This window comes from Heterodontus francisci, chromosome 4, assembly GCF_036365525.1.
Source record: "Heterodontus francisci isolate sHetFra1 chromosome 4, sHetFra1.hap1, whole genome shotgun sequence".
Taxonomy (NCBI): Eukaryota; Metazoa; Chordata; class Chondrichthyes; order Heterodontiformes; family Heterodontidae; genus Heterodontus; species Heterodontus francisci.
In genome coordinates, this window is record NC_090374.1 from 74,448,264 (window position 1) to 74,474,540 (window position 26,277).

The 26,277-nt window shown below is 44.5% G+C and overlaps 1 protein-coding gene across 6 annotated transcripts in view; it reads right to left on the minus strand.

Annotated features, from left to right (window-relative positions):
* The window catches only part of LOC137369088 (multiple C2 and transmembrane domain-containing protein 1-like), an 834,541-nt gene that overhangs the window by 129,406 nt on the left and 678,858 nt on the right, over positions 1–26,277 (minus strand). For all 6 annotated transcript variants that reach the window (XM_068029709.1, XM_068029710.1, XM_068029712.1 and 3 more), the window contains one exon: positions 2,885–3,004. In XM_068029709.1, the coding sequence (XP_067885810.1) occupies positions 2,885–3,004 (120 nt within the window). The remainder of the gene's footprint in view (positions 1–2,884; positions 3,005–26,277) is intronic.

A 26,277-nucleotide genomic window follows, 5' to 3' on the forward strand; every position in this document is an offset into this window, starting at 1 on the left:
GATCCCACCAGGAGTTGTCCACTATGTTCAACGTCACAGCGCACCACCTTCCTATGCCAGTTTGAAAGCAGTCCCTTCAATGCCCTATGGGATGATTTTTGACTGTCAGTCAAACAACCTTTATCCCTATCTCAAATATTTTTATAACTAATGAAAGAAGGACCATCTATTTCCACCCCTGTAACATCACCGGACTTCACACTGTCTCAGCTCATCTGCTACTGAAAGCCTCATTCATGCCTTTGCTTCCTCTAGACTTGACTATTCCAAACCACTCCTGGCTATCTCCCACATTCTAACCTCCATTAACTTGAGGTCATCCAAAACTCTGCAGAGTGCAGACACAATGGGCCGAAGGGCCTCTTCTGCACTGTATTATTCTGTGATTCTGTGAAACCCATGACCTCTACCAACTAGAAGGACAAGGGCAGAAAATGCATGGGAACACCACCACCTGCAATTCACACCATCCTGACTTGGAACTATATCCCCGTTCCTTCACTGTTGCTGGGTCAAAATCCTGGAACTCCCTTCCTAACAGCACTGTGGGTGTACCTACCTCACATGGACTGCAGTGGTTCAAGAAGGCAGCTCACCACCACCTTCTGAAGGGCAATTAAGCATGGGTAATAAATGCTGGCCAGGCCAGTGACGCCCACATCCCACAAATGAATAAAAACAAAAAGAATGTCCCATTCACTTATCACCCCTATGTTCACTGACCTACATTGGCTCCCGCTCAATCAATGTCTTGATTTTAAAATTCTCATCCTTGTTTTCAAATCTCTCCATGGCCTTGCTCCTCCCTATCTCAAGTAATTTCCTCCAGCCTCACAACCCTCTGAGATATCTGCACTCATCTAATTCTGGTCTCTTGAGCATCCCCAATTTTAATTCCTCCTCCACTGATAGACATGCCTTCAGTTGCCTAGTCCCTAAGCCCTGGAATTCCCTCCCTACACCTCTCCACCTCGCTTTCTTCCTTCTTAAAACCTATCTCTTTGGCCAAGCTTTTGGTTATCTGACCTAATATCTCCCTATGTGGCTCGGTGTCATATTTTGTTTTATAATATTTAAGGATGCTATATAAACATGTGTTGCTGCTGAAACTAGTGTTGGGTAATAAATGCTGGCCGTGCCTTTGTCACCCATATCTCAAGAATGAATTTTTTAAAAGATATTTGGCCTCATGAGATCGTCATATAGAGGCAATGAAGAAAAACAGCAGGATTTCATAACCTTACAAAACAATGCGCAAACTAAACTGACTACACTGCTGACCCATTGAATTCAGAGATTCCACTTGCTATTTTAATTTCATGTTTAATAACTAAAGATTCAGGATATGATAATTTTTTATTTAAATTCATAAAGTCATCAAATATTGAAATTCTGTTTCTGGTGCAATCCAGTAAAAGTTTCTCAGAGCCTTGCTGACTATTTACATTTGTAGAATTACAGATATTAATAAAGTTTGAATTCCCAACTGAGTACTGAACTAGCCCAAGTTCCTATCTGAAATTCTCCTTAATGAAAAATTAATCCATATTACAATTAGCTGTATCTCTGCTTCAGAAAACTTCCCTCCCCCCATCTCTTCATGCTCTATTTTGCAATAGCACAACAAATGGAACTGTCATTATCAAGGTTACATCAGGCTGCTGCTTGCACAGATGACCAAAGCATGAGAGAAGAAAAGATTTTAAAATGAAAGTTTAATTTTAATTACGTTAATTATTTGAGGTCATTTATGTGAACAATGTAGGCTTTTTTTTACAGTCATATTATTGATTCTCCCTGGACCACATAACACCCAACCTGAGATGAGTGATAGCTGTTCCCAAGCCTCTGCCAGTGGCACTCTAAAATCATTGATAGGATTCTTGGCACACCTTTTAAATTCTAGACTACTTACAAAAGCCCAACCATAAATAAACATTTTGGGAAACCTTAGTTGAGCTATGTGAAAGGAAATCAACCAACTTCCATTCCTGATCATTCTCCAGTGGCTCCGGCTAAAAGTGCCCATGCAAGGACATTAGGTAAAGACTTGACAGGTTTTGGATCTGATTCCCCCCATATTAGCCTGCAAACACTCCGTTCAGCTCACAAATTCATAACAAATATTTGGCTAAGGGACTGAGGGCTTGTGACATAAATGGAATAATATGCTTGACTAACTTGCTGCCTTCAAATGAGGATGGGCTATGGGAGAAAACTGAAGGGAAAATAAAAGAGGAAGAAAATGAAATAAAGAAGGAAGGCATAAGTTTATTTTGTTTCTCAAATGAAAAAAGAATAACTAAATATTATGGTCATCCCTATTAATTTCTGAACACAAAAACATTCATACAGCACAAGGAAATCAAAAATTATAATCCTTGGTGAGTTTACTAAAAAGAGCAGTACAGCAGTATTACGATTTACAAGCACATGGCTAATCGACATTGGAATCTGATACTTCCTGAACTTGTTATGCCTATGGTTGAAAATAAAACAAATCAGCTAATGCAGATTTGAGTCTGAGTGATACTCCTTGCTCCTTTAGTAATGAGTGATAGATTCCAACAAGGCTCACAAATGGTATTTCAAAATATTGCAAATAAATTGAAAAGGAATTCCAAACACAAATAGACATAATAAATACCCTAATACAGAATTGGTTTCTGAAAATGGAGTGTCTATATCTGAATGGTGGATGAACAATGCAATAGCTTTAAACAACATTAAAATCTTTGTGATTATGTGCTCTAATCTGCTGTAAAATAGTGGAGGAGGTTGAACAATATGCTGTAAGAACAAGCTCCAACTTCTAAAAGTCTAGTAGCCAAACAAGTTTTAGCCCAAGGCTGATTCAGAGAAAATGGCAAAATGTGATTCTTACCATAGAACTTATTCTGTTGTCCTTTCCAGATCTAATTAAACAATAATTGTAGATCATCAAAACGAGCAACACCAGTGGGATCGCATAGAGTTCAAAGTTCCAAACTGCAACAAGATAGATCTAGACAAAATAATGGAAGTAAAAATCATCAATCATAAACACATCATGCAGAGTAAAATCAAGCAGATAATTTCTTAAGTAATCTATTTTTAATCTTCTGATGTACTTTTGTGTTCCATTCTGTCCCTTTTAAAGTTGCATTAGCTATTGCTGGTACAGTTCAGTCAATACTGCTCTTTGGTTATTTGGTAGGCCGTAACATACCATATTTTGGGAGACTGCTACCAACAGCTGCTTTCAGGCACTTTCCTTTTACCTGATGTAGGGGGAGACCAGAATGCAAATGTCAGCTGAAGCTGGTCACTGAATTTTGGCTATGATGGAATATATTGATAAATTGAAGCACTGAGCTGCTAAATCAAACTCTATTGAAGGTCAATGGTTAGGATTTTCAATTAAAATTTCTATATTTCATCAACATTTTCTTTTGACTTAGTTTAGGGGCAGATGTCCTTTTTCCCCTGAAAAAGGTTTTCTTCTCACCCGTCACCCTCTGGTCTTAGCAGTTGACTCACTGATTAAAAGAGCTTGATCGGTGCATTTCCCAGTTGGATATCTAATTTTATTTTTTTTGAATTTAGAGATACAGCACTGAAAGTCTGACGTTCGCCCTTCAGCCCACTGAGTCTGTGTTGACCAACCACCCATTTATACTAACCCTACAGTAATCCCATATTCCCTACCACCTACAAGGGGCAATTTACAGCAGCCAATTTACCTATCACATGCAAGTCTTTGGCTATGGGAGGAAACCGGAGCACCCAACAAAAACCCACACAGGGAGAACTTGCAAACTCCACACAGGCAGTACCCAGAATCAAACCCAGGTCCCCGGAGCTGTGAGGCTGCGGTACTAACCACTGCGCCACTGTGCCACCCAAGAAAATGGTCGGTAAACTTGGATAGTAAACTGTAATTCTGACAATTATTGTTATGTTCATTGTCATGTTAATGGAAAGTTTGGAGCATACCATCAGTAAAATTAGATATTACTGCACTGGTGTCTCTCCCCTCGTCTTGGTACATATTGGGAAACTACTAAAGAGAATAAACCTGCTATGACAACCCAATTTATGCCAAATACGGCATTGGATGACGCTGGAGCAGGTGCTGGTGCCATATTTAAAGCCCTTCCAGCCCTGCTTGCATTGCTGCCTTGGACTGATTTGCTGCTTGCTCTTCACTATTGAGTCTGGTGTTGGAGTGACTCCTGGACCTGCCCCTCCACCCCGCCCCGGAGACGGACCCCGCAGGATGGCAGAGGCAACACACACGGTGGTCCCCTGGTTTAGCAATGCCTCCCTCTAGATTCTCCTCCAGGCTGCAAGGAAAAGGTGGGACATCCTCTTTCCCAGCGATGGCAAGAAGAGGTCGTCCTGTCTCACCAAGCAAGCCTGGATGGAGATAGCTGAGGAGGTCAGCAGCTGTGGGGTCACTCCCCAGAACATGGGTACAGTGCTGCAAGAATGTCAATGACTCCTTCATTCTGCCAAGGTGACTGCTCCATCATTCTCTCCATTTTAGGGATTGCAATTGGCTACGCAGGAGGAAGTGGGACATGGGGAGGGAGGGACTGCAACTGCACTGGCAGAGGGGTTGAGGCATCACCTCATCCTGACAGATGCATGGCAGCATCTTGGACACAGGCCACCTTCTTTCACAACTCAGCACCATTAACTCCCTTGAGAGTTGACGGGAGAATGAGCTATATAGGAAACACCAGTAGGAGACGAGGGGCTGCCACTAGCAGAACTGTCATGTTGATCTCTCTGCAAAGTATGACTATCTTCCTCCTTTCGAAAGCCCACAACAGGAGGGAGACAGCCCAGACAGGTGGAGGAATCCCAGATCTTTGGCCTCTCTTCACAGCTGAGGAGGAAGCATTAGAATTGTCAGGGACCCAGGGCAGCCGCTCCATATCAGATGGAGAGACTGGAGTCTCTGCGCAAGAGAGTGAGGATTGTCTTCCATCGACATACAGTTCACATACATCACATATAGTTGGCATGACGAAATCTGCACAGCCTAACCCACACGTAGGTCGGTGTCCACAGGGGACTCAACCAGAAGGGGGACAGGCGTCAACCTCTGAGGAGGAGCCATAGTCAGAGGAAGCACCGTCCCATGACTCTCCTGCACCTTCCACCAGCGCAGATACTTTCACGTCGGTGGGTTTCCACTTGGCTGTAGAATCAGGGTCACAAGCTGGTGAGAGCACTAGACGTGCACTTGAGCAGCAGGCTGAGGCTGAGACAGCCAAGGCCTCTGACAGTCAGAGGACTGTGGGTGACCAGGCCCATGCTGAGTCCCAAGCTGATGACGAACCTCTGGTGTCGACAACACAGGGCATGCTGCAGATGCAGAGAGAGGTAAGGTAACATCTGGCGGAGCTGCCAGAGGCCATGTGCAGCCATGAGCAGATGATGCAGGAGTCCATCCATGCCATGAGTGCTGCCATGTCTCAGGCATGTGAGCGCATGGCTTCCTCCATCGAGAGGTTGGCGACCTCCATGGAGAGATAGATCCCACGAATGTGTGCAGAACTGCACACCATCACATTGGCCATGAGCTCAACTCAACAGTGGCAAGGCGAGAGAAGGACGAGGCACCTGGAGTCTTTTGCAGCTCCTCACCTTTCTCTGGTCAGCAGGGAGATTCAAATGAGCCTTGACAGTGAGGAGGAGAGGCTGCCATCCACATCAGGAGGCTCCCCTCAGGGCACTGCGAATGTGGACAGCGGTTCCTCAGCCCCTCCGCCAGTGAGCCGCGATGCCTGAGGAGAGTCCTGGCCCTGTGCAGGAAACCCTCAGGCAGCCAGAGGACGGCCACCAAAGTCATCACAGCTGCTAGCGATGACCTCATGGAAGCACTCATAAAGGCATAAAGAAATCCAGATAGAGCCACTTGGGGTTCATAGGTGTGTGAAATTTGACATCAGCTGCATCATATAAATTTCTTTTGTTCTTGCAATTAGCCTTCATTGTGTAAAAGTGATTATTCAATCATGCATTAATTGTGAGCTGATGACTTCACCCTTCCCCCTTAGTGGTTGCCAATCTAGGCACGGCCCTCATTTAAATAGGCTCTCCCAGGGGCCATAGTGTGTGGTTCAGCTGGACACTAGGTATGGAACACAACTAGAAAGGAGGGGAACAGACTGTATGCATTGAGATGAGTCTTTATTTTTTTTCCTGAGTGATCATCATGGTGGCTGGAAGTGGGTAAGTATGAGATTATCTCTTGTCTCCTTGGCCCATCACTTAATCTGCCTGGCCTCCAATGCAAGCATCCAGTGCTGCTTGCTCATCTCACTCCTCCATGTCTTCCTTGCCAGCGGAGGAGTGTCGTTTGATCATGTCCTCATCATACAAGCCCTCTCCTCTCTGCACTGCTTGATTGGGCAGATCACAACGATACTTAAGACCCTCACTGGGATATACTGCAGTGCTCCACTGGATCAATCTAGGCAATGGAATCTCATCTTCAGCAGCCCATGGCCTGCTTGATGGTCGCTCGGGTGGAGCCTGGGCAAGTGTTATATATCTGCTACGCTGCAATGTGAGGGTTTCTCGCAAGTGTCAGTAGCCATGACTTCAATGGTCTGACTGATGTGCTTGACATGCCTCACATATTCTCACAGTCTTCTTGAAATCACTGCTTATCCCTGGCCAGTATACAGTTTCTCTTCCCAGGCGTCTAGTGTGCTCAATGCCCATGTGAACATGGTGCAATTGCATCAGAATGTCTCGTCAGAATGACGCGGGCATTAGAACCTGTCTACCCTTGAATATTACGCCTCTGAATAGTCCTAATTCATCTCGGTAGGCCTAAAATGATCTTAAGGTTTCCTGGACTTCTTGTAGTGCATCGGGCCAACCTTCGATAATGGTTTTCCATAGTGCCTGGGATACTGAGTCTTTGGAGGTCTCTTCTTGCAATTGTTGACATTTGTGTTGCCCAAAATTCATCAAATCAACTTGTAATACATCGTCGACTTCTGTATTTACTGAATCCACTTGCAGATCCAATGAAACATCCATTATTTACTGGATTTGGCAACCTGCTTAAGGTGTCTGACGTAACAATCAAGTTGCCTGGCTTGCAGTGAACATTGTAATCGTATCCTTGAATTTTGATCAACAATCGTTGCAACCAAGACAGTGCACTTGCCGATGGTTTTCACCAGATCATTTCAAGTGGTTTGTGGTCTGTTTCCACAATGAATCTCTTTCCAAATAGATATGTATGAAATTATGTTATGCCAAATACTAGAGCAAGTGTCTCCTGCTCAATATTTGGATAGTTAGCTTGTGTTGGAGATAAGCTCTTTGATCTGAACACAATGGGTTTTCCATCCCGCAGAATGCAAGCTCCAAGCCCCTACTGCGATGTGTCTACTTCCAAGGTAATTTCTTTCCTGGGGTCGTAAAACTGAAGTGAGGACGTTTCCTCTGACAGTGACTTTTTTTAACACCTCAAACATGTGCTGATGGTTCTCTTGCCATATGAATGATTTTTTAAATTCATACAGGGATGTGGGCGTCACTGGCCAGGCCAGCATTTATTGCCCATCCCTAATTGCCCTTGAGAAGGTGGTGGTGAGCTGCCTTCTTGAACTGCTGCAGTCCATTTGGGGTAGGTATACCCACAGTGCTGTTAGGAAGGAAGTTCCAGGATTTTGACCCAGCGACAGTGAAGGAACGGCGATATAGTTCCAAGTCAGGATGGTGTGTGACTTGGAGGGGAACTTGCAGGTGGTGGTGCTCCCATGTATTTGCTGCCCTTGTCCTTCTAGTTGGTAGAGGTCGCGGGTTTGGAAGGTGCTGTCTATGGAGCCTTGGTGCATTGCTGCAGTGCATCTTGTAGATGGTACACACGGCTGCCACTGTGCGTCGGTGGTGGAGGGAGTGAATGTTTGTAGATGGGGTGCCAATCAAGTGGGCTGCTTTGTCCTGGATGGTGTCGAGCTTCTTGAGTGTTGTGGGAGCTGCACCCATCCAGGCAAGTGGAGAGTATTCCATCACACTCCTGACTTGTGCCTTGTAGATGGTGGACAGGCTTTGGGGAGTCAGCAGGTGAGTTACGCGCCGCAGGATTCCTAGCCTCTGACCTGCTCTTGTAGCCACGGTATTTATATGGCTACTCCAGTTCAGTTTCTGGTCAATGGTAGCCCCTAGGATTCAGTGGGGGATTCAGCGATGGTAATGCCGTTGAATGTCAAGGGGAGATGGTTAGATTCTCTCTTGTTGGAGATGGTCATTGCCTGGCACTTGTGTGGTGCGAATTTTACTTGCCACTTATCAGCCCAAGCCTAGATATTGTCCAGGTCTTGCTGCATTTCTACACAGACTGCTTCAGTATCTGAGGAGTCACGAATGGTGCTGAACATTGTGCAATCATCAGCGAACATCCCCACTTCTGACCTTATGATTGATGGTAGGTCATTGATGAAGCAGCTGAAGATGGTTGGGCCTAGGACACTACCCTAAGGAACTCCTGCAGTGATGTCCTGGAACTCAGATGATTGACCTCCAACAACCACAACGATCTTCCTTTGCGCTAGGTATGACTCCAGCCAGCGAAGGGTTTTCCCCGATTCCCATTGACCCCAGTTTTGCTAGGGCTCCTTGATGCCATACTCAGTCAAATGCTGCCTTGATGTCAAGGGCAGTCACTCTCACCTCACCTGTTGAGTTCAGCTCTTTTGTCCATGTTTGAACCAAGGCTGTAATGAGGTCAGGAGCTGCGTGGCCCTGGTGGAACCCAAACTGAGCGTCACTGAGCAGGTTATTGCTCAGAAAGTGCCGCTTGATGGCACTGTTGATGATACCTTCCATCACTTTACTGATGATTGAGAGTAGGCTGATGGGGTGGTAATTGGCCAGATTGGACTTGTCCTGCTTTTTGTGTACAGGACATACCTGGGCAATTTTCCACATTGCAGGGTAGATGCCAGTGTTGTAGCTGTACTGGAACAGCTTGGCTACGGGCACAGCAAGTTGAGGAACACTGGTCTTCAGTACTATTGCCGGAATATTGTCAGGGTCCATAGCTTTTGCAGTATCCAGTGCCTTCAGTCGTTTCTTGATATCACGCGGAGTGAATCGAATTGGCTGAAGTCTGGCATCTGTGATGCTGGGGACTTCAGGAGGAGGCCGAGATGGATCACCAACTCGACACTTCTGGCTGAAGATTGTTGCAAATGCTTCAGCCTTCTCTTTTGCCCTGATGTGCTGGGCTCCCCCATCATTGAGGATGGGGATATTTGTGGAGCCACCTCCTCCAGTTAGTTGTTTAATTGTCCACCGCCATTCACGGCTGGATGTGGCAGGACTGCAGAGCTTAGATCACTTAGCTCTGTCTATCGCACGCTGCTTACACAGTTTAGCACGCAGATAGTCCTGGGTTGTAGCTTCACCAGGTTGACTCCTCGTTTTGAGGTATGCCTGGGGCTGCTCCTGGCATGCCCTCCTGCACTCTTCATTGAACCAGGGTTGGTCTCCTGGCTTGATGGTAATGGTAGAGTGGGGGATATGCCGGGCCATGACATTACAGATTGTGTTGAGTACAATACTGCTGCTGCTGATGGCCCACAGCGCCTCATGGATGCCCAGTTTTGCATTGCTAGATCTGTTCGAAATCTATCCCATTTAGCACGGTGATAGTGCCACACAACACGATGGACAGTATCCTCGATGTGAAGGCGGGACTTCGTCTCCAAAAGGACTGTGCGGTGGTCAATCCTACCAATACTGTCATGGACAGAAGCATCTGCGGCAGGCAGATTGGTGAGGACGAGGTCAAGTATGTTTTTCCCTCATGTTGGTTCCCTCACCACCTGCCGCAGACCCAGTCTAGCAGCTATGTCCTTTAGGGCTCGGACAGTAGTGGTGCTACCGAGCCACTCTTCGTGATGGACATTGAAGTCCACCACCCAGAGTACATTTTGTGCCCTTGCCACCGTCAGTGCTTCCTCCAAGTGGTGTTCAACATGGAGTACTGACTCATCAGCTGAGGGAGGGCGGTAGGTGGTAATCAGTAGGAGGTTACCTTGACCATGTTTGACCTGATGCCATGAGACTTCATGGGGTCCGGAGTCGATGTTGAGGACTCCCAGGGCAACTCCCTCCCTACTGTATACCACTGTGCCACCTGGTGGGTCTGTCCTGCCAGTAGGACAGGACATACCCGGGGATGGTGATGGCAGTGTCTGGGACATTGTCTGTAAAGTATGATTCCCTGAGTATGACTATGTCAGGCTGTTGCTTGACTTGTCTGTGGGATAGCTCTCCCAACTTTGGCACAAGCCCCCAGATGTTAGTAAGGAGGACTTTGCAGGGTTGACAGGGCTGGGTTTCCCGTTGTCGTTTCCGGTGCCTAGGTTGATGCCGGGTGGTCCGTCCGGTTTTATTCCTTTTTATTGACTTCGTAGCGGTTTGGTACAACTGAGTGTCTTGCTAGGCCATTTCAGAAGGCATGTAAGAGTTTACCACATTGCTGTGGGTCTGGAGTCACATGTAGGCCAGACCAGGTAAGGACAGCAGTTTTCCTTCCCTAAAGGACATGAGTGAACCAGATGGGTTTTTACTACAATCGACAATGGTTTCATGGCCATCATTAGACTAGCTTTTAATTCCAGATTTATTAATTAAATTCAAATTCCACCTTCTGTTGTGTTGGTATTCGAACTCATGTCCCCAGAGAAATACCCTGGGTCTCTGGGTTACTAGTCCAGTGATAATACCACTATGCCACTGCCTACCCCATACCCACTACCTACCTGAGCGATGATGCCTTCTGAGCAAAGTTGGGAGTGTATGGTGCGAGGAAGTTAAACAATCCCAGATAATGCTGTAGATCTTCCCTGTCCCACGGTGAAGGCGTGGAGTGTATGTCCTCCAATTTGCTTGGATTCGATCGAATAATGTCGCTCCAATATATAGAAGCAAAAAACTTAATGTGATGCTGATTTCACCTTGCATTTTCGACTATTGAAGACAAGGCCTTTACAACGTGCTGCCTCCATTAAAAGATGTAATTTGAGATTGTTTTCTTCCTTCATCTTGCCAACTATGGCAATATCATCGGCAATGAAAATGTATCACGGCACTTCTCCTATGATTCGGTCTATCTGCTATTGGAACAAATCCTGGCTTAATGATAATCCAAAAGGCAACTTTTGAAAACAGTACCTTCCAAATGGTGTATGAAATGTTGTCAACTCCTGTCAGATGGACAGATCAGTAACCATTTTTCGCATCCAATTTGGAAAAGAATTTTGCACTGGCACACTTTGGATTCAACTCCTTCAATGTTGGAATCTTGTGTGGGCGATTTTTCAAAGCTCGGTTAAGACATCTCGGGTCTAGACATACCCTAGGTTCCATCCTTCTTTACCACGCACGTATTTGAACTGCACCAGTCCGTGTGCTGTTGAACTTCATGGATAATACCATCGTGGCCCATTTTGTCCAGCTCAACTTTTAATTTGCCTTGGAGAAGAATGCTGCATTTTCTCAGGGGGTCTATTGACTGAATTGCATCTTCAGTAGGTGTAAGACTGCATCCCCTTTAAAACTGCAAATTGTATCAAACCAGTCTGAGTATTTAGATTTCAATTCAAGGACTGACTCAATGGGGTTGTTCTTGGTATCTGATATCCCGACTGGTACCTTGTTGATCCCATGAATAGTAATGAGCTCGAGGTCTCTGCATGCTGGTGGGCCTGCTATAGATGGACCTTGTGTATCAATGAGATAAAAGACCTGTGATGACCACGCCGATTGATTATAGCTGCACTTCAGAATTATCGTACCAATGCAATGAATCGCCAAACCATTATATGCAATTAACTTGGCTGCAGTCGATTCTATCATTGCCTTCCAATGTTGGTGGTATATATCCTTCAGTATCCTTAGGGGAAGGATATTGGTGCTCTCCCGAGTGTCAATTTTGGTCCTCAATATGTGCTTTCCAATCTTCCTAGACACACCATACTAATGGTTGAAAATGCTTCCAGTGGTGTGATTGCATCTATGGACCTGGTGATGTTTCATCAAACTTGAGGAAAAGGCATAAAATTGTGCAAAGATGAGTGGCTGTTCAGATGATTGGTCAGAATATAAAGAATGGCAGAGAATGACGAAAAGGTTAATCAGGAGGAAGAAACTAGAGTATAAGAGGAAGCTAGCTAGAAATGTAAAAATGGATAGCAAGAGTTTCTACAGGTATTTAAAAAGGAAAAGAGTAAGTAAAGTGAGTGTTGGTCCTCTAGAGATTGAGAATGGGGAGATAATAGTAGATAATAAGGAAATGGCAAATGTAATGAACACATTTTGCTTCTGTCTTCACTATAGAGGATACAAAAAACATTTCAGGAATATTTGTAAATCAGGAGGTGGAAAGAAGAGAGGAACTTGGTGAAATTACAATCACCAGGGAAGTGGTATTAACCAAACTGATGGAGCTGCGGGCTGACAAGTCTCCAGGTCCTGATGGACTTCATCCAAGGGTCTTCAAAGAGGTGGCTATTGAGGTAGTAGATGCGTTGGTGTTAATTTTTCAAAATTCCCTGGATTCTGGAAAGATTCCATCAGACTGGAAAGTAGTAAATATAACCCCTCTATTCAAGAAGTGTGGGAGGCAGTAAACAGATAACTAAAGGCCAGTTAACTTGATGTCTGTCGGGGGAAGGTGTTAGAATCAATCATTAAGAAGGCTATAGCTGGGCACTTGGAAAAACTCAAGGTAATCGGGAATAGTCAGCATGGTTTTGTGAAAGGGAAATCATGTTTAACCAATTTGTTGGGAGTTCTTTGAAGAAGTGACATGTGCTGTGGATAAAAGGGAGCCCGTTGACGTACTGTACTTGGATTTCCAGAAGACATTTGACAAGGTGCCACGTAAAAGGTTATTGTGCAAAGTAGGAGCTCATGGCGTAGGGGGTAACATATTAGCATGGATAGAAGTTTGGTTGGCTGGCAGAAAACAGAGGGTAATCATAAAGGGGTCCTTTTCTGATTGACAGGATGTAACGAGTGGAGTCCCGCAGGTGTCTGTGCTGGGGCTTCAACTTTTTACAGTATATATCAATGACTTAGATGAGGGGAGTGATGGCATGGTAGCTAAATTTGCAGATGACACATGGGAACATAAGAGCAGGAGTAGGCCATTGAGCCCATCGAGCCTGCCCCGCCATTCAATACGATCATGGCTGATCATCCACTTCAATGCCATTTTCCTACACTATCCTCATATCCCGATATCCCTTTATATCATTGGTATTTAGAAATGCGGGCACGATAGCGTCTTTTAAGATGTATCTAGACAGATACATGAATGGGCAGGAAGTAAAGAGATACAGACCCTTAGAAAATAGGCGACAGGTTTAGATGGAGGATTTGGATCGGCGTAGGCTTGGAGGGCCGAAGGGCCTGTTCCTGTGCTGTGATTTTCTTTGTTCTTTGTTTTTTTGTTCTGCTTTAAACATACTCAATGACTGAGCTTCCAAAGCTAGGTCGGAAAGTATGTTGTGAAGAGGACATAAGAAAGTTGCTGACCGATATAGATAGGTTGAGTGGGCAAAAATCAGGCAAATGGAGTATAATGTGGGAAAATATGAAGTTGTTCACTTTGACAGGAAGAATAAAAAAGCAAAGTATTAAACGGAGAATGACTGCAGAATACTGAGGTGCAGAGGGATCTGGGTGTTCTCGTCCATGAGTCACAAAAAGTTAGTATGCAGGTACAGCAAGTAATAAAGAAGGCAAATGGAATGCTATTCTTTATTATGAGAGGAATTGAAAATAAAAGTAAGGATGTTATGTTTCAGTTATACAGGGCATTGGTGAGACCACATCTCCAATATTGTGTACAGTTTTGGTCTCCCTATTTAGAGAAGGATGCAAATGTGTTGCAGGCAGTTCAGAGGAGGTTTACTAGATTGATAGCTGGAATGAGCAGGTTGTCTTATGAGGAAAGGTTGGACAGACTGGGCTTGTTTTCACTGGAGTTTAGAAGAGTGAGGGAAAACTTGATTGAAGTTTCTAAGATTCTGAACGGTATTGACAATGTGGATGTGGAGAGGATGTTTCCTCTTGTGGGTGAGTCCAGAAATAGGGGGCACTGTTTTAAAATTAGGGGTCGCCCTTCTAGGACAGAGACGAGGAGAATTTTTTTTCTGAGTTGTGCGACTTTGGAACTCTGCCTCAGAAGGTGGTGGAGGCGGGGTCATTGAATATTTTTAAGGTGGAGGTAGATAGATTCTTGTTAGGCAAGGGAATCAAGGGTTATCGGGGGTAGATGGGAGTATGGAATTCGAAACACAAACAGATCAGCCTGATCTTATTGAATGGTGGAGCAGACTCGAAGGGCCTACTTCTACTCCTAATTCGTACATTCGTATGTTTACAATGGTAACACTTACTCGCTCTCCTTTTATGAGAACTTGGCCATTATCATTTTCCAGGCTGTCTGTTGTGTTAGTGACTTCATATATGCGCACAGCTCTGTGCCTGGAACGCTCTGTGTTGCAGCCAGTGTTCTGCATATGTTTATACTTTATGCTTGCATTGTCTTCCTGCCACAGCTTCTGAACTGTGTTTCTTACATTGACCTACCCAATGCCCTTTAATACAACATGCCTTAGTGATCCTGGTACACTGGACAGCTTCTTAGTGGATGGAGAAGTCCACATTTCACACAGCTGGTTTGGTTTTGCCATCTTAGCTACTGTGCCAATAGTTGAAGCCGCACTCTGTCGGCCTGCAAGGATATCTTCATATTTATGCCATCTTTTAATAAAGCTTCAATGTCAACACCTTTTGGCTTTTCCAGGAGGTCCTTTTGAAAAACTTCAATGAATGTCACCATCACTAGCTCTGCAATTCTTTCTGATAACTCGGCTTCAGAAAAATTGCAGTCCCTGTCTTTGTCCCTGCAGCAATTGACAAATTGGTCGATTGACTCTTTTGGTTACTGCCTATATGGCATAAATTCCATTCAATGTATCCTGAAATTGACTTTCACACAGAGTTGGTCTTCTAGTGTGGTCCATATTTTCTTCGGGTCTTTCTGATCATCTTCCGATAAGCCTGTGGTATTCAGCCTAAGAAGCCCCCCATTTCCGATAGCTATCTTAATTTTGACTGTTTGTTTATCTGGTTCTGATGCAGCCAAATCAAGGAACCACAGCTCTACTCTTTGTTTAAAAAGTTTGAATTCGGAAACAATATCCGCTGCTTTCCAGTTCATACACAGGAATTTTACCGATATCTTGCTGATGTTCCTGGGATTTTCTGTAATTTTCCTGGGTAGGAAGAAGCTTTCCTGCTTTCCTCCACAGGAAGGTTTCAATGTGTTGCAGATCTGGCCGCCTGTACTTTTATTTGCCACGCGCTATTTCTGAACGCTGTGGGTATGAGGCGCTGTTGCTTCCCTTCGTGCAGTTTTTCAGGCCCCGCCCACAAAGCAGTGTTTTGGCGTGGATGGCACTATAACTTCCCAAATAAGTGTCATGGCTGCGATGGCTTTTTTTCTCTTTCAGCCTTTCTTAAGCCTGCTTTTGAATTGACCTGCACCAGCCTGATCCAAATCGACTGATCGCACCCTTTTCCTACTGATCCAGTGGTTCCTTCGCACAATTACTCACTGTTTCCAACAGAGTACTGCCTGTTGATAGTGCTTTACCTCTCGGAACTCTGTTGCTGGCTTCTGCTTCCCTCGCAGACTGCTGGCGCAGTCTGAAGCTGAATCTGATGCTCTGCCGATGTGCCTTAAAAGCTCAGAATCTTTGGACTCTCATTCGCTGCCACCATAATGTGTTTTCTTCTATCTTTCAATCACAAACTCATCAATTACTCAGGTAAGACTGGCAAAATATATTATGAGTTCTTTATTTGAAGATTACAGTTGTATATACATATTGCTGGCGAGCTCTTACTAGTACGTCTTGCTTGGTCAACTACACATTCCAACTACTATGTGACAGACGACATCATATCCTGTCCGATAATGTATACACATTATGCATATACCCGCTTAAAGATATATGTACGACACAGAGCCCCCTAGACCCCGCTCAGCTGGTACTCCCACCTGAGACCCTGCTCAGTTGGTACTCCCTCCCGAGACCCTGATCAGCTGGCACCCCCACCCGAGACGAGACCCTGCTCATCCGGCACTGCCACCCTCCTTTACAGACCACCTGAGACCACAACACCACCCTTGCCGAGCACACAGTACTGCAGGCTGACAATGGCCTCCATTTCCCTCCTTCCCCTATGCAGTGTTGGTCATGGCTGCCTCCCCATCGTGGCACTGAGACCTCCCCTCGGTGCCGCCAGCTTTCAATGGCTGGGAATCTGAAGGTACGTGAGGGCTGCCTGCAGTTAATTCCAAGGCCCCCATTGAATTGCAGTGAATTACATGCTAATGTATTAAAATAAGTGCTCAGCAATTTAAATTGCATTCCCGTCGCATTGGGACGGCGATGCTGCCTTAGTGCTTTCCCGGCGCTGACTAAATCCAGAACCGCGTTGCTTCATATTTCCGGGTAGATGCTTCTGATGCGATTATCCCACATTGCCATTCCTGCTCCAACGGAGGCACTAAATTCAGCCCACTCTGTGCACATACACTGCTATAATTCTTTTGTATAGCAGTCTATTTTGTGCTATTTACACATTTTTTTAAATTGTCACGATTATACTTGATGCCAGGTTAATTATCTCAGAGCAGCACGAGTCACATCATCAACTCCTTCTGGGGTGCATATGTTACCCTTCACATATCACTCTTGAAGCAGAAAAATAAATAAAAAGAAAAGGAATGTCAGTCATTTCCTGCTGGGTTTTCTGACCTTGACAACCTTGCCTCCCTGCAACAGCAGGTCCGAAGGATTTACAAAGAGCTGCCAATTTGCAGAAACATCCTGCAGCAATAAGTTTCTAATTGGCCTCAGGATGTGCTTACCTAGACCAACTCCCACAGACAGTACCTGAGCTGTGGCCTTAAAGGGAAAGGCCAGTTGAACACAGCTCAGTATTAGCACCGAAACATCACGAACTTGCGCCACAGGAAGGCAGCTAATATGGATTGTAAAAAGATACTATCAAAAATTTGCACTAAATTACTTACTGTGGACTCCATACATGAAGGTTCTTAAATATTGTTAAATTAGTTACAAGTTAATACTTCATATAAATCGAGCCAATGTGAACTGGTATAATTTAACATTGGAAGGTCGCAAATGTCACCCACTGTTTAAGAAGGGAGGGAGAGAGAAAACTGGGAACTACAGACCTGTTAGCCTTACATAAGTAGTAGGGAAAATGTTAGAATCTATTCTAAAGGATGTGATAAATGGACTCTTGGATAATAATGATCTGACTGGGCATAGTCAACATGGATTTATGAACGGAAATCATGTTTGACGAACCTGTTGGGAGTTTTTTGAGGATGTTACGACCACAACTGATAAAGGGGAGTCGGTGGACGTAGTATACTGGGTTTTCAGTCGGCTTTTGATAATGTCCCACACAGGAGGTTGGTTAGCAAAATTAAAGTACATGGGATAGGAGGTGATATACTGGCATGGATTAAGGATTGATTAACAGTCAGAAAGCAGAGAGTAGGAATAAATGGGTCATTCTCGTGTTGGCAGGCTGTGACTGGTGGGGTACCGCAAGGATCAGTACTTAGGCCCCAGCTGTTCACAATATATATATATCAATGATTTGGATGTGGGGACCAAATGTAATATTTCCAAGTTTGCAGATGACACAAAACTAGGTGGGAATGTGTTGCGAGGAAGACGCAAAGCGGCTTCAAGGGGATTTGGACAGACTTAGTGAGTGGGCAAGAACATGGCAGATATAATATAATGTGGAAAATGTGAGGTTATCCATTTTGGTAGGAGGAACAGATTTGCAGAGTATTTCTTAAATGATAAATTAGAAAGTGTAGATGTACAAAGGGACCTGGGTGTCCTCATCAATAAGTCACTGAAAGCTAACATGCAGATGCACCAAGCAACTAGGAAGGCTAATGGTATATTAGCCTTTATTGTAAGAGAATTTGAGTACAGGAGTAGCAAAATCTTGCTTCAATTGTATAGAACCTTGCTTAGACCGCACCTGGAGTACTGTGTGCAGTTTTGGTCCCCTTACCTTAGGAATTACGTTATTGCTTTAGCGGAAGTGCAACAAAGGTTCACCAGACTTGTTCCCGGGATGGCGGGACTGTCCTATGAACATATATTGGGGAAACTGGGCCTGTATTCCTCTAGAGTTTTGAAGAGAGGTGATCTCATTGAAACCTCCAAAATACTGAAAGGGATAGACAGCTAAGATGTTTCCCCTGGTTGGGGAGTCCAGAACCAGGGGACACAATTTCAAAATAAGAGGGAAGCCACTTAGAGCAGAGATGAGGAAAAATGTCTTTACTCAAAGGGTTGCGAATCTTGGGAAATCTCTACCCCAGAGGGCTGTGGAAGCTCAGTCATTGAGTATGTTTAAAGCAGAGATTGACAGATTTCTAATTACCAATGACATAAGGGGATATGGGGATCGTGTGGGGAGAAAGGCGTTGAAATGGATGATCAGTCATGATCGTATTGAATGGTGGAGCAGGATCGATGGGCTGAATGGCCTACTTGTGTTCCTATGTTTCCTATGTAACATATTTTCTTTTGAACTCTGAATTGAAGGCATTTCTCATAGGCTGCAATGCAAAACAATAGGGAGTCTCAATCCAGTACTGTGAAATCTTCATACCCCAGTCACGATTTTTATCATCTGATGCTCTGTCATTCTATATATCATCAAATTTGAACAAAATAATGTTCGCAAGATAGAGCACATTTCTCCATTAGTAGATTATTGCTCCAAAACTGAAAGTACCACTGCCTTATTTTTAACATTTTGCAACAATGATCCTTAGTAAGTTGGTGGTTAAACTTGGATAGGTACGCAAAAGAATACCTGGAGGAAGGTTTGTAGTGGAATAAAAACAATAAGTGCTGGAAATACTCAGCAGGTCTGGCAGCATCTTTTTTTTTTATTAATTCATGGGATGTGGGCGTCACTGGCCAGGCCAGCATTTATTGCCCATCCCGAATTGCCCTTGAGAAGGTGGTGGTGAGCTGCCTTCTTGAACCGCTGCAGTCCATTTAGGGTAGGTATACCCACAGTGCTGTTAGGAAGGGAGTTCCAGGATTTTGACCTATCGACAGTGAAGGAACGGCTATATAGTTCCAAGTCAGGATGGTGTGTGACTTGGAGGGGAACTTGCAGGTGGTGGTGTTCCCATGCATTTGCTGCCCTTGTCCTTCTAGTTGGTAGAGGTCGCGGGTTTGGAAGGTGCTGTCTAAGGAGCCTTGGTGCATTGCTGCAGTGCATCTTGTAGATGGTACACACTGCTGCCACTGTGTTCCAGTAGTGGAGAGGCTGAATGTTTAAGGTGGTGGATGGGGTGCCGATCAAACGGGCTGCTTTGTCCTGCTGGCGTTGAGCTTCTTCAGTGTTGTTTTTTTTTATTCATTCATGGGATGTGGGCATCGCTGGCTGAGCCAGCATTTCTTGCCCATCTCTAATTGCCCCTAAGAAGGTGGTGGTGAGCTGCCTTCTTGAACTGTGCAGTCCATGTTGGAGCTACACTCATCCAAGCAAGCGGAGAGTATTCCATTACATCCTGGCCTGGAGGGCATTAGCTATGAGGAGAGGTTGGATAAACTCAGATTGTTTTCACTGGAACGACGGAGGTGGAAGGGCGACATGATAGAGGTTTACAAAGTTATGAGCGGCATGGACAGAGTGGATAGTCAGAAGCTTTTTCCCAGGGTGGAAGAGTCAGTTAGGGGACATAGGTATAAGGTGAGAGGGGCAAAGTTTAGAGGGGATGTGCGAAGCAAGCTCTTTACACAGAGGGTGGTGAGTGTCTGGAACTTGCTGCCGGGGGAGGTGGTGGAAGCAGGTACAATAGCGAAGTTTAAGAGGCATCTTGACAAATACATGAATAGGATGGGAATAAAGGGATACGGTCCCCGGAAGTGCAGGAGGTTTTAGTTTCGGCAGGCATCCAGATCGGCGCAGGCTTGGAGGGCCGAATGGCCTGTTCTTTGTTCTTGTTCTTTGTTCATGTGTTTGAAATATGTAACAATGCATTTCATTATGCCATTGACAGTGAATAAAAGAAAGAACGAACTTGCATTTATATAGCGCCAATCACAATGTCAGGGCATCCCAATGCACTTTAGAGCCAATGAAACATCGTTTCAAGTGCAGTCACTGTCCTAATGCATGAAACGTGATAGCTAATTCGCGCACCACAAGGTCCCATTAAGAGCAATGAGATAAATGTCCAGATAAGACTTCTGACAGTGCAGCACACCCTCAGTACTGCACCAAAGTGTCAGTCTGTATTACATGATCACTTCTCTGGACATGAGCCACCAAACCTTCTATGTACTGGGTATCCTCCCTAACCAATACCAGGCCTTTCAGGCATGCTTTCTGGAGATATTGCAGAGTGCCTGGGTTCAGGATCTCTGCTCAGGGCTGGTGAGGAAATAACAGTGGGAGGGGGAGGATCCAGTCACTGTTGTCCATGTAGGTACCAACAACATAAGCAGGACAAGGAAAGTGATTCTGCACAGTCAGTATGAGGAACTAGATTGGCATAGGGAAAATAAAATCAAGGAAGTGAATGCGTGGCTCAAAGACTGGTGTGGAAGAAGTGGGTTCCGTTTCGTGGGGCATTGGGACCAGTACTGGGGAAAGTAGGGGCTTTACCTTCGGGCGGTCTTCACCTGAACCATGCTGGGACCAGTGTTCTAGTAAGCCACATAACTAGGCAAGTAGAGATTTAAACTAAATAGTGGGAGCAAGAGATCAAATTTGGAAAGATGTGGTAAATCAAGGAGTAGAGACAAGGCCAGAGAGAAAGGAATTAATATGGCAAATGATAAACAGACCTTGACAGGAAGGGACAGAGTACAAATCTAAGAGTATATCAGCAGACAAGGCTAGATGTTACAAAAATGATAAAAGGACAAAACTAAAGTCTCTGTAATTGAATACACATAGCAATCAAAACGAAACAGATGAACTGATAGCACAAATATAAATAAGTAGGTACGATCTGCTAGCCATTACAGAGACATGGCTGCAGAATGACATAGATTGAAACCTGAATATTGAATAATGACATTTAGGAAGGATAGGAAGCTAGGAAAAGGTGGAGGGGTGGCTCTGTTAATTCATGATGGTATTAGCGCAATAGCCAATGACCTAAGTTCAGAAAACCAGGATGTAGAAGTGGTTTGGGTAGAGATGAGAAATGATAAAGACAAAAAGTTACTTGTGGGAGTGGTGTACACGCCTCCTAACAGTGACCACATGGTACGGCGGGGTATAAAGGAAGAAATAATGGGAGCTTGTCAGAAAGGTATGGCAATAACCATGGGGGATTTTAATCTACATACAGACTGGAAAAATCAGATGGGCAAAGATAATCTAGATGAGTTCACAGAATGTTTTCAGGATAGTTTCTGAGAACTGTACATTCTGGAGCCAACCTGAGAGCAGGCTATATTAGACCTGGTATTGTACAATGAGATAAGATTAATTAATGACCTCATAGTGAAGGCACCCCCAGGCAGCAGCAATCATGATATGACTGAAATTTACATTCAGTTTGAGGGAGAGAAGAGTGGGTCTAAGACTAGTATTTTAAACTTAAATAAGGGCAATTGAGGGTATGAAAGCAGAGCTAGCTAAAGGAAACTGGCAAAGTAGGTTAAGGGATAGGTCAATAGAGATGCAGTAGCAGATATTTAAGTGTATATTTCAGAATACACAGAACAGATACATTCTAACGAGAAAGAAAAAGTCCAAGGGGAGGACCCTCCATCCATGGTCTACTAAAAAAGTTAAGGATTTCACTGGAACGACGGAGGTGAAGGGGCGATATGATAGAGGTTTACAAAGTTATGAGCGGCATGGACAGAATGGATAGTCAGAAGCTTTTTCCCAGGGTGGAAGAATCAGTTACTAGGGGACATAGGTTTAAGGTGCGAGGGGCAAAGTTGAGGGGATGTGCGAGGCAAGTTTTTGACAGAGGGTGGTGAGTGCCTGGAACTTGCTGCCAGGGGAGGTGGTGGAAGCAGGTACGATAGCGACGTTTAAGAGACATCTTGACAAATATCTGAATAGGAAGGGAATAGAGGGATATGGGCCCCGGAAGTGCAGAAGGTGTTAGTTTCAGCAGGCATCAAGATCGGTGCAGGCTTGGAGGGCTGAATGGCCTGTTCCTGTGCTGTACTTACTGTTCTTTGTTCTTTGATTGCATTAAAATTAAAGAAAAAGCATATCATTGCGCAAAGATGGGTGGCAGGTCAGAAGATTGGACAGAATATAAAAAACAGCAAAGAATGCCTAATTTAAGGAGGGAAAAATTAGAGTACAACAGAAAGCTAGCTCCAGGGACCCAGGTTCAATTCTGGGTACTGCCTGTGCGGAGTTTGCAAGTTCTCCCTGTGTCTGCGTGGGTTTTCGCCAGGTGCTCCGGTTTCCTCCCACATCCAAAGACTTGCAGGTAAATTGGCCGTTGTAAATTGTGCCTAGTGTAGGGAGGTGATGGGGAATATGGGATTACTGTAGGGTTAGTATAAATGGGTGGTTGTTGGTCGGCACAGACTCGGTGGGCCGAAGGGCCTGTTTCAGTGCTGTATCTCTAAATAAATAAATGTAAAACCAGATAGTAAGAGTTTCTATAGATATTTAAAAAGGAAAAGAGTTAACAAGATCTTCACTATTGAAGATACAAGTAACATCCCAGAAATAACTGTAAATCAGGAAATGGAAGGGAGGGAGGAACTCAAGAAAATTACAATCACCAGGGAAATGGTACTGAACAAATTGTTGGAGCTGCAGGCTGACAAGTCCCCAGGTCCTGATGGACTTCATCCTAGGGTCTTAAAAGAAGTGGCTAGTGAGATAATTGATGCGTGGTTTTACTTTTCCAAAATTCCCTTAATTCGGGGAAGATCCCATTAGATTGGAAAATAGCCAATGTAACTCCTTTATTCAAAAAGGGAGGGAGGCAGAAAGCAGGAAACAACAGGCCAGTTAGCTTACATCCGTCATAGAGGAAATGTTAGAAGCTATTATTAAAGATGTTATAGCAGGACACTTAGAAAAAGTCAAGGTTAATCAGGCAAAGTCAACATGGTTTTGTGAAAGGGAAATCATGTTTAACCAATTTATTGGAGCTCTTTGAAGAAGTAACATGTGCTCTGGATAAAGGGGAACTGGTGGATGCACTGCACTTAGATTTCCAGGTGATAAGGTGCCACATCAAAGGCTATTGCGGAAAATAAAAGCTCATGGTGTAGGGGGTAACATATTGGCATGGATAGAAGATTGGCTAACTGACAGGAAACAGAGTAGGCAAAAATAGGTGATTTTCTGGTTGACAAGATGCAACAAGTGGAATCTGTGCTGGGACCTCAACTTTTTACAATTTATATAAATGACTTGGATGAAAGGGACTGAAGGTATGGTTGCTAAATTTGCTGATGACAAAGATAGGTAGGAAAATAAGTTGTGAAGAGGATATAAGGAGGCTACAAAGGGATATAGATAGGTTAAGTGAGTGGGCAAAGATCGGGCAAATGGAGTATAATGTGGGAAAATGTGAAATTGTCCATTTTGGCAGGAAGAATAAAAAAGAAATTATCTAAATGGTGAGAGATTGCAGAGCTCTGAGATGCAGAGGGATCTGGGTGTCCTAGTGCATGAATCGCGAAAGGTTAGTATGCAGATACAGCACATATTTAGGAAAGCTAATAGAATATTATCACTTATTGTGAGGGGAATTGAATACAGAAGTAGGGAAGTTATGCTTCAATTAGACAGGGTATTGGTGAGACCACATCTGGAGTACTGTGTACAGTATTAGTCTCCTTATTTAAGGAAGGATGTAAATGTGTTGGAGGCAGTACAGAGAAGGTTTATTTGACTAATACTTGGAATGGGCGGATTGTCTTATGAGGAAAGGTTGGGCAGGCTAGGCTTGCATCCACTGGAGCTTAGAAGACTAAGAGGTGACTTGATCAAAACAAAAGATCCTGAGGGGTCTTGACAGGGTGGATGTGAAAAGTATATTTCCCCTTGTGGGAGAATCTAGAACTAGGGGTCACTGTTTAAAAATAAGGGGTTGCCCATTTAAGACAGAGATGAAGAGATGTTTTCTCTCAGAGGGTCGTGAGTCTTTGGAACTCTCTTCCTCAAAAGGCGATGGAAGCAGAGTCTTTGAATATTTTTAAGGCAGAGTTAGATAGATTCTTGATAAGCAAAGGGCTGAAAGATTAGCAAGGGTAGGCGGGAATATGGAGCTGAGGTTACAATCAGATCAGCCATGATCTTGTTGAATGGCGGAGCAGGCTTGAGTGGGTCGAGTGGCCTACTCCTGCTCCTAATTCGCATGTTTGTATGCATTGACTGAGCTGGCAGGGTCCTGAAGGACATAGCTGCTAGACTAGGCCAGCAGCAGGTAGTGAGTAAACCAACACAATGGAAAAACCTACTTGACCTCGCCCTCACCAATCTACCTGTTGCAGATGCATCTCTCCATGACAGTATTGGTAGGGTTGACCACCTCACCATCCTTGCGGAGTCTTTGCACTGATAACACCCTCCATCCTGTTGTGTGGCACTACCACCATGAAAGTTTGAGGCAATATCTGAAGAGTTGTTATTATCGTTCTTCAAGCTCACTTGATTGTGGGTAGATCTGGCTTTTTGTTGGGGCCCAGTATTCTTCTTAAACCTTGTTCACTATAGGAGACTTTTCTCTCTTGGGGTTCATGTGTCTTCAGTTGGTTTTTGGAGTTCCATGTGAAAGAGATGGAGAGCCTGTGGCGAGCCAGCCAGGAGAGGTATTTTCAATCCAGGAGCAAAGAGCTTTTCTGCCCAAACTGTTTGTACAAATTCAAAAAAACTCAGTTGGCCCAGCAGGTTAGTCATGTGACCAGCTGGTTTGACCATGTCCGTTTGTGTAGTCAGCCATCTAAGCAGCCAACCTGGAATACGAGCTCCCCCACTTTCAATGTCATGTGATCAAAAGTCCATTGTGGGTTGAATGGCAGGAAATGGCTGCTTTGTCCTTCCCAACACCATCTGTTATTTTGCAAATGTCTTTTCCAGCCACTGCTGATCTGTTCACAAGTCCTCCCCTCACTCCAGTAACTGTTTAAGAACAATGTTCATAACAAAATTAATGTGCCTCATTCTTGGCAGGTGGGGGCCGTGCATGACAATATAAAGAAATGGCTGAGTGTATTGGATGTAGCAAAGGTTAGGAGCCCCGACAACATCCCAGCTGTAGTGCTGAAGACATACTCCAGAACTAGCTGCACCTCTAGCCAAGCTGTTCCAGTACAGCTGCAACACTGGCATCTACCTGACAAAGTGGAAAATTGCTCAGGTATGTCCTGTCCACAAAAAGCGAGACAAATCCAACTTGGTCAATTATCGCCCTATCAGTCTACTCACAATCATCAGAAAATGATGGAAGGTCGACAGTGCCTGTTAAAAGGCATTTACTGAGCAATAACTTGCTCACCGATGCTCAGTTTGGGTTTTGCCACATCCACTCGGCTCTAGGACTCATTGCGGCCTTGGTCCAAACGTGGATGAAAGAGCTGAATTCCAGAGGTGATGTAAGAAGAACCACCCTTCACATTAAGACAGCACTTAACCGAGTATGGTGTTGGCCAGGGGCTGCAAGAAGTACATAGTGAACTGTTACAAACTGTTGCATAGCTCATGAACTGAAGTAACCTGAGCTGAGACACTGGCCTGTGCTGGTAAAAACCAGTTTGAACTAATTAATTTATGTGAAAGACAAGGGAGAGATCACCGGAATAGAGCCTTATTTGGACACTGTGTGATACCGGGATCTTTGGGCCTGGGCCAATAAGGAGAAGATACAAACAAGGTGAGCAGGCCTAAACCAAAAGAGACAGCACAGTTTGAAGAGATAAGAAAGAGAATAAGTATGGAGAATCTCAGGCATAGAGCCAGCGAGAAACTCCGGAGACAAACCATCGTGGAAGTGGAAGACACTGTGAGCAACGTGGCGACGACGTAAAAGAGAGAGAAAACGGAACGCCTGGCCAGCGTCAGCTCTCCTCTTTTTTGGGTATTATCCTTTGTTTTCTGTGACTAGGTCAGGGAAAGGTCAGAGGAACCTAGTGGGTGTGCTTATCGATT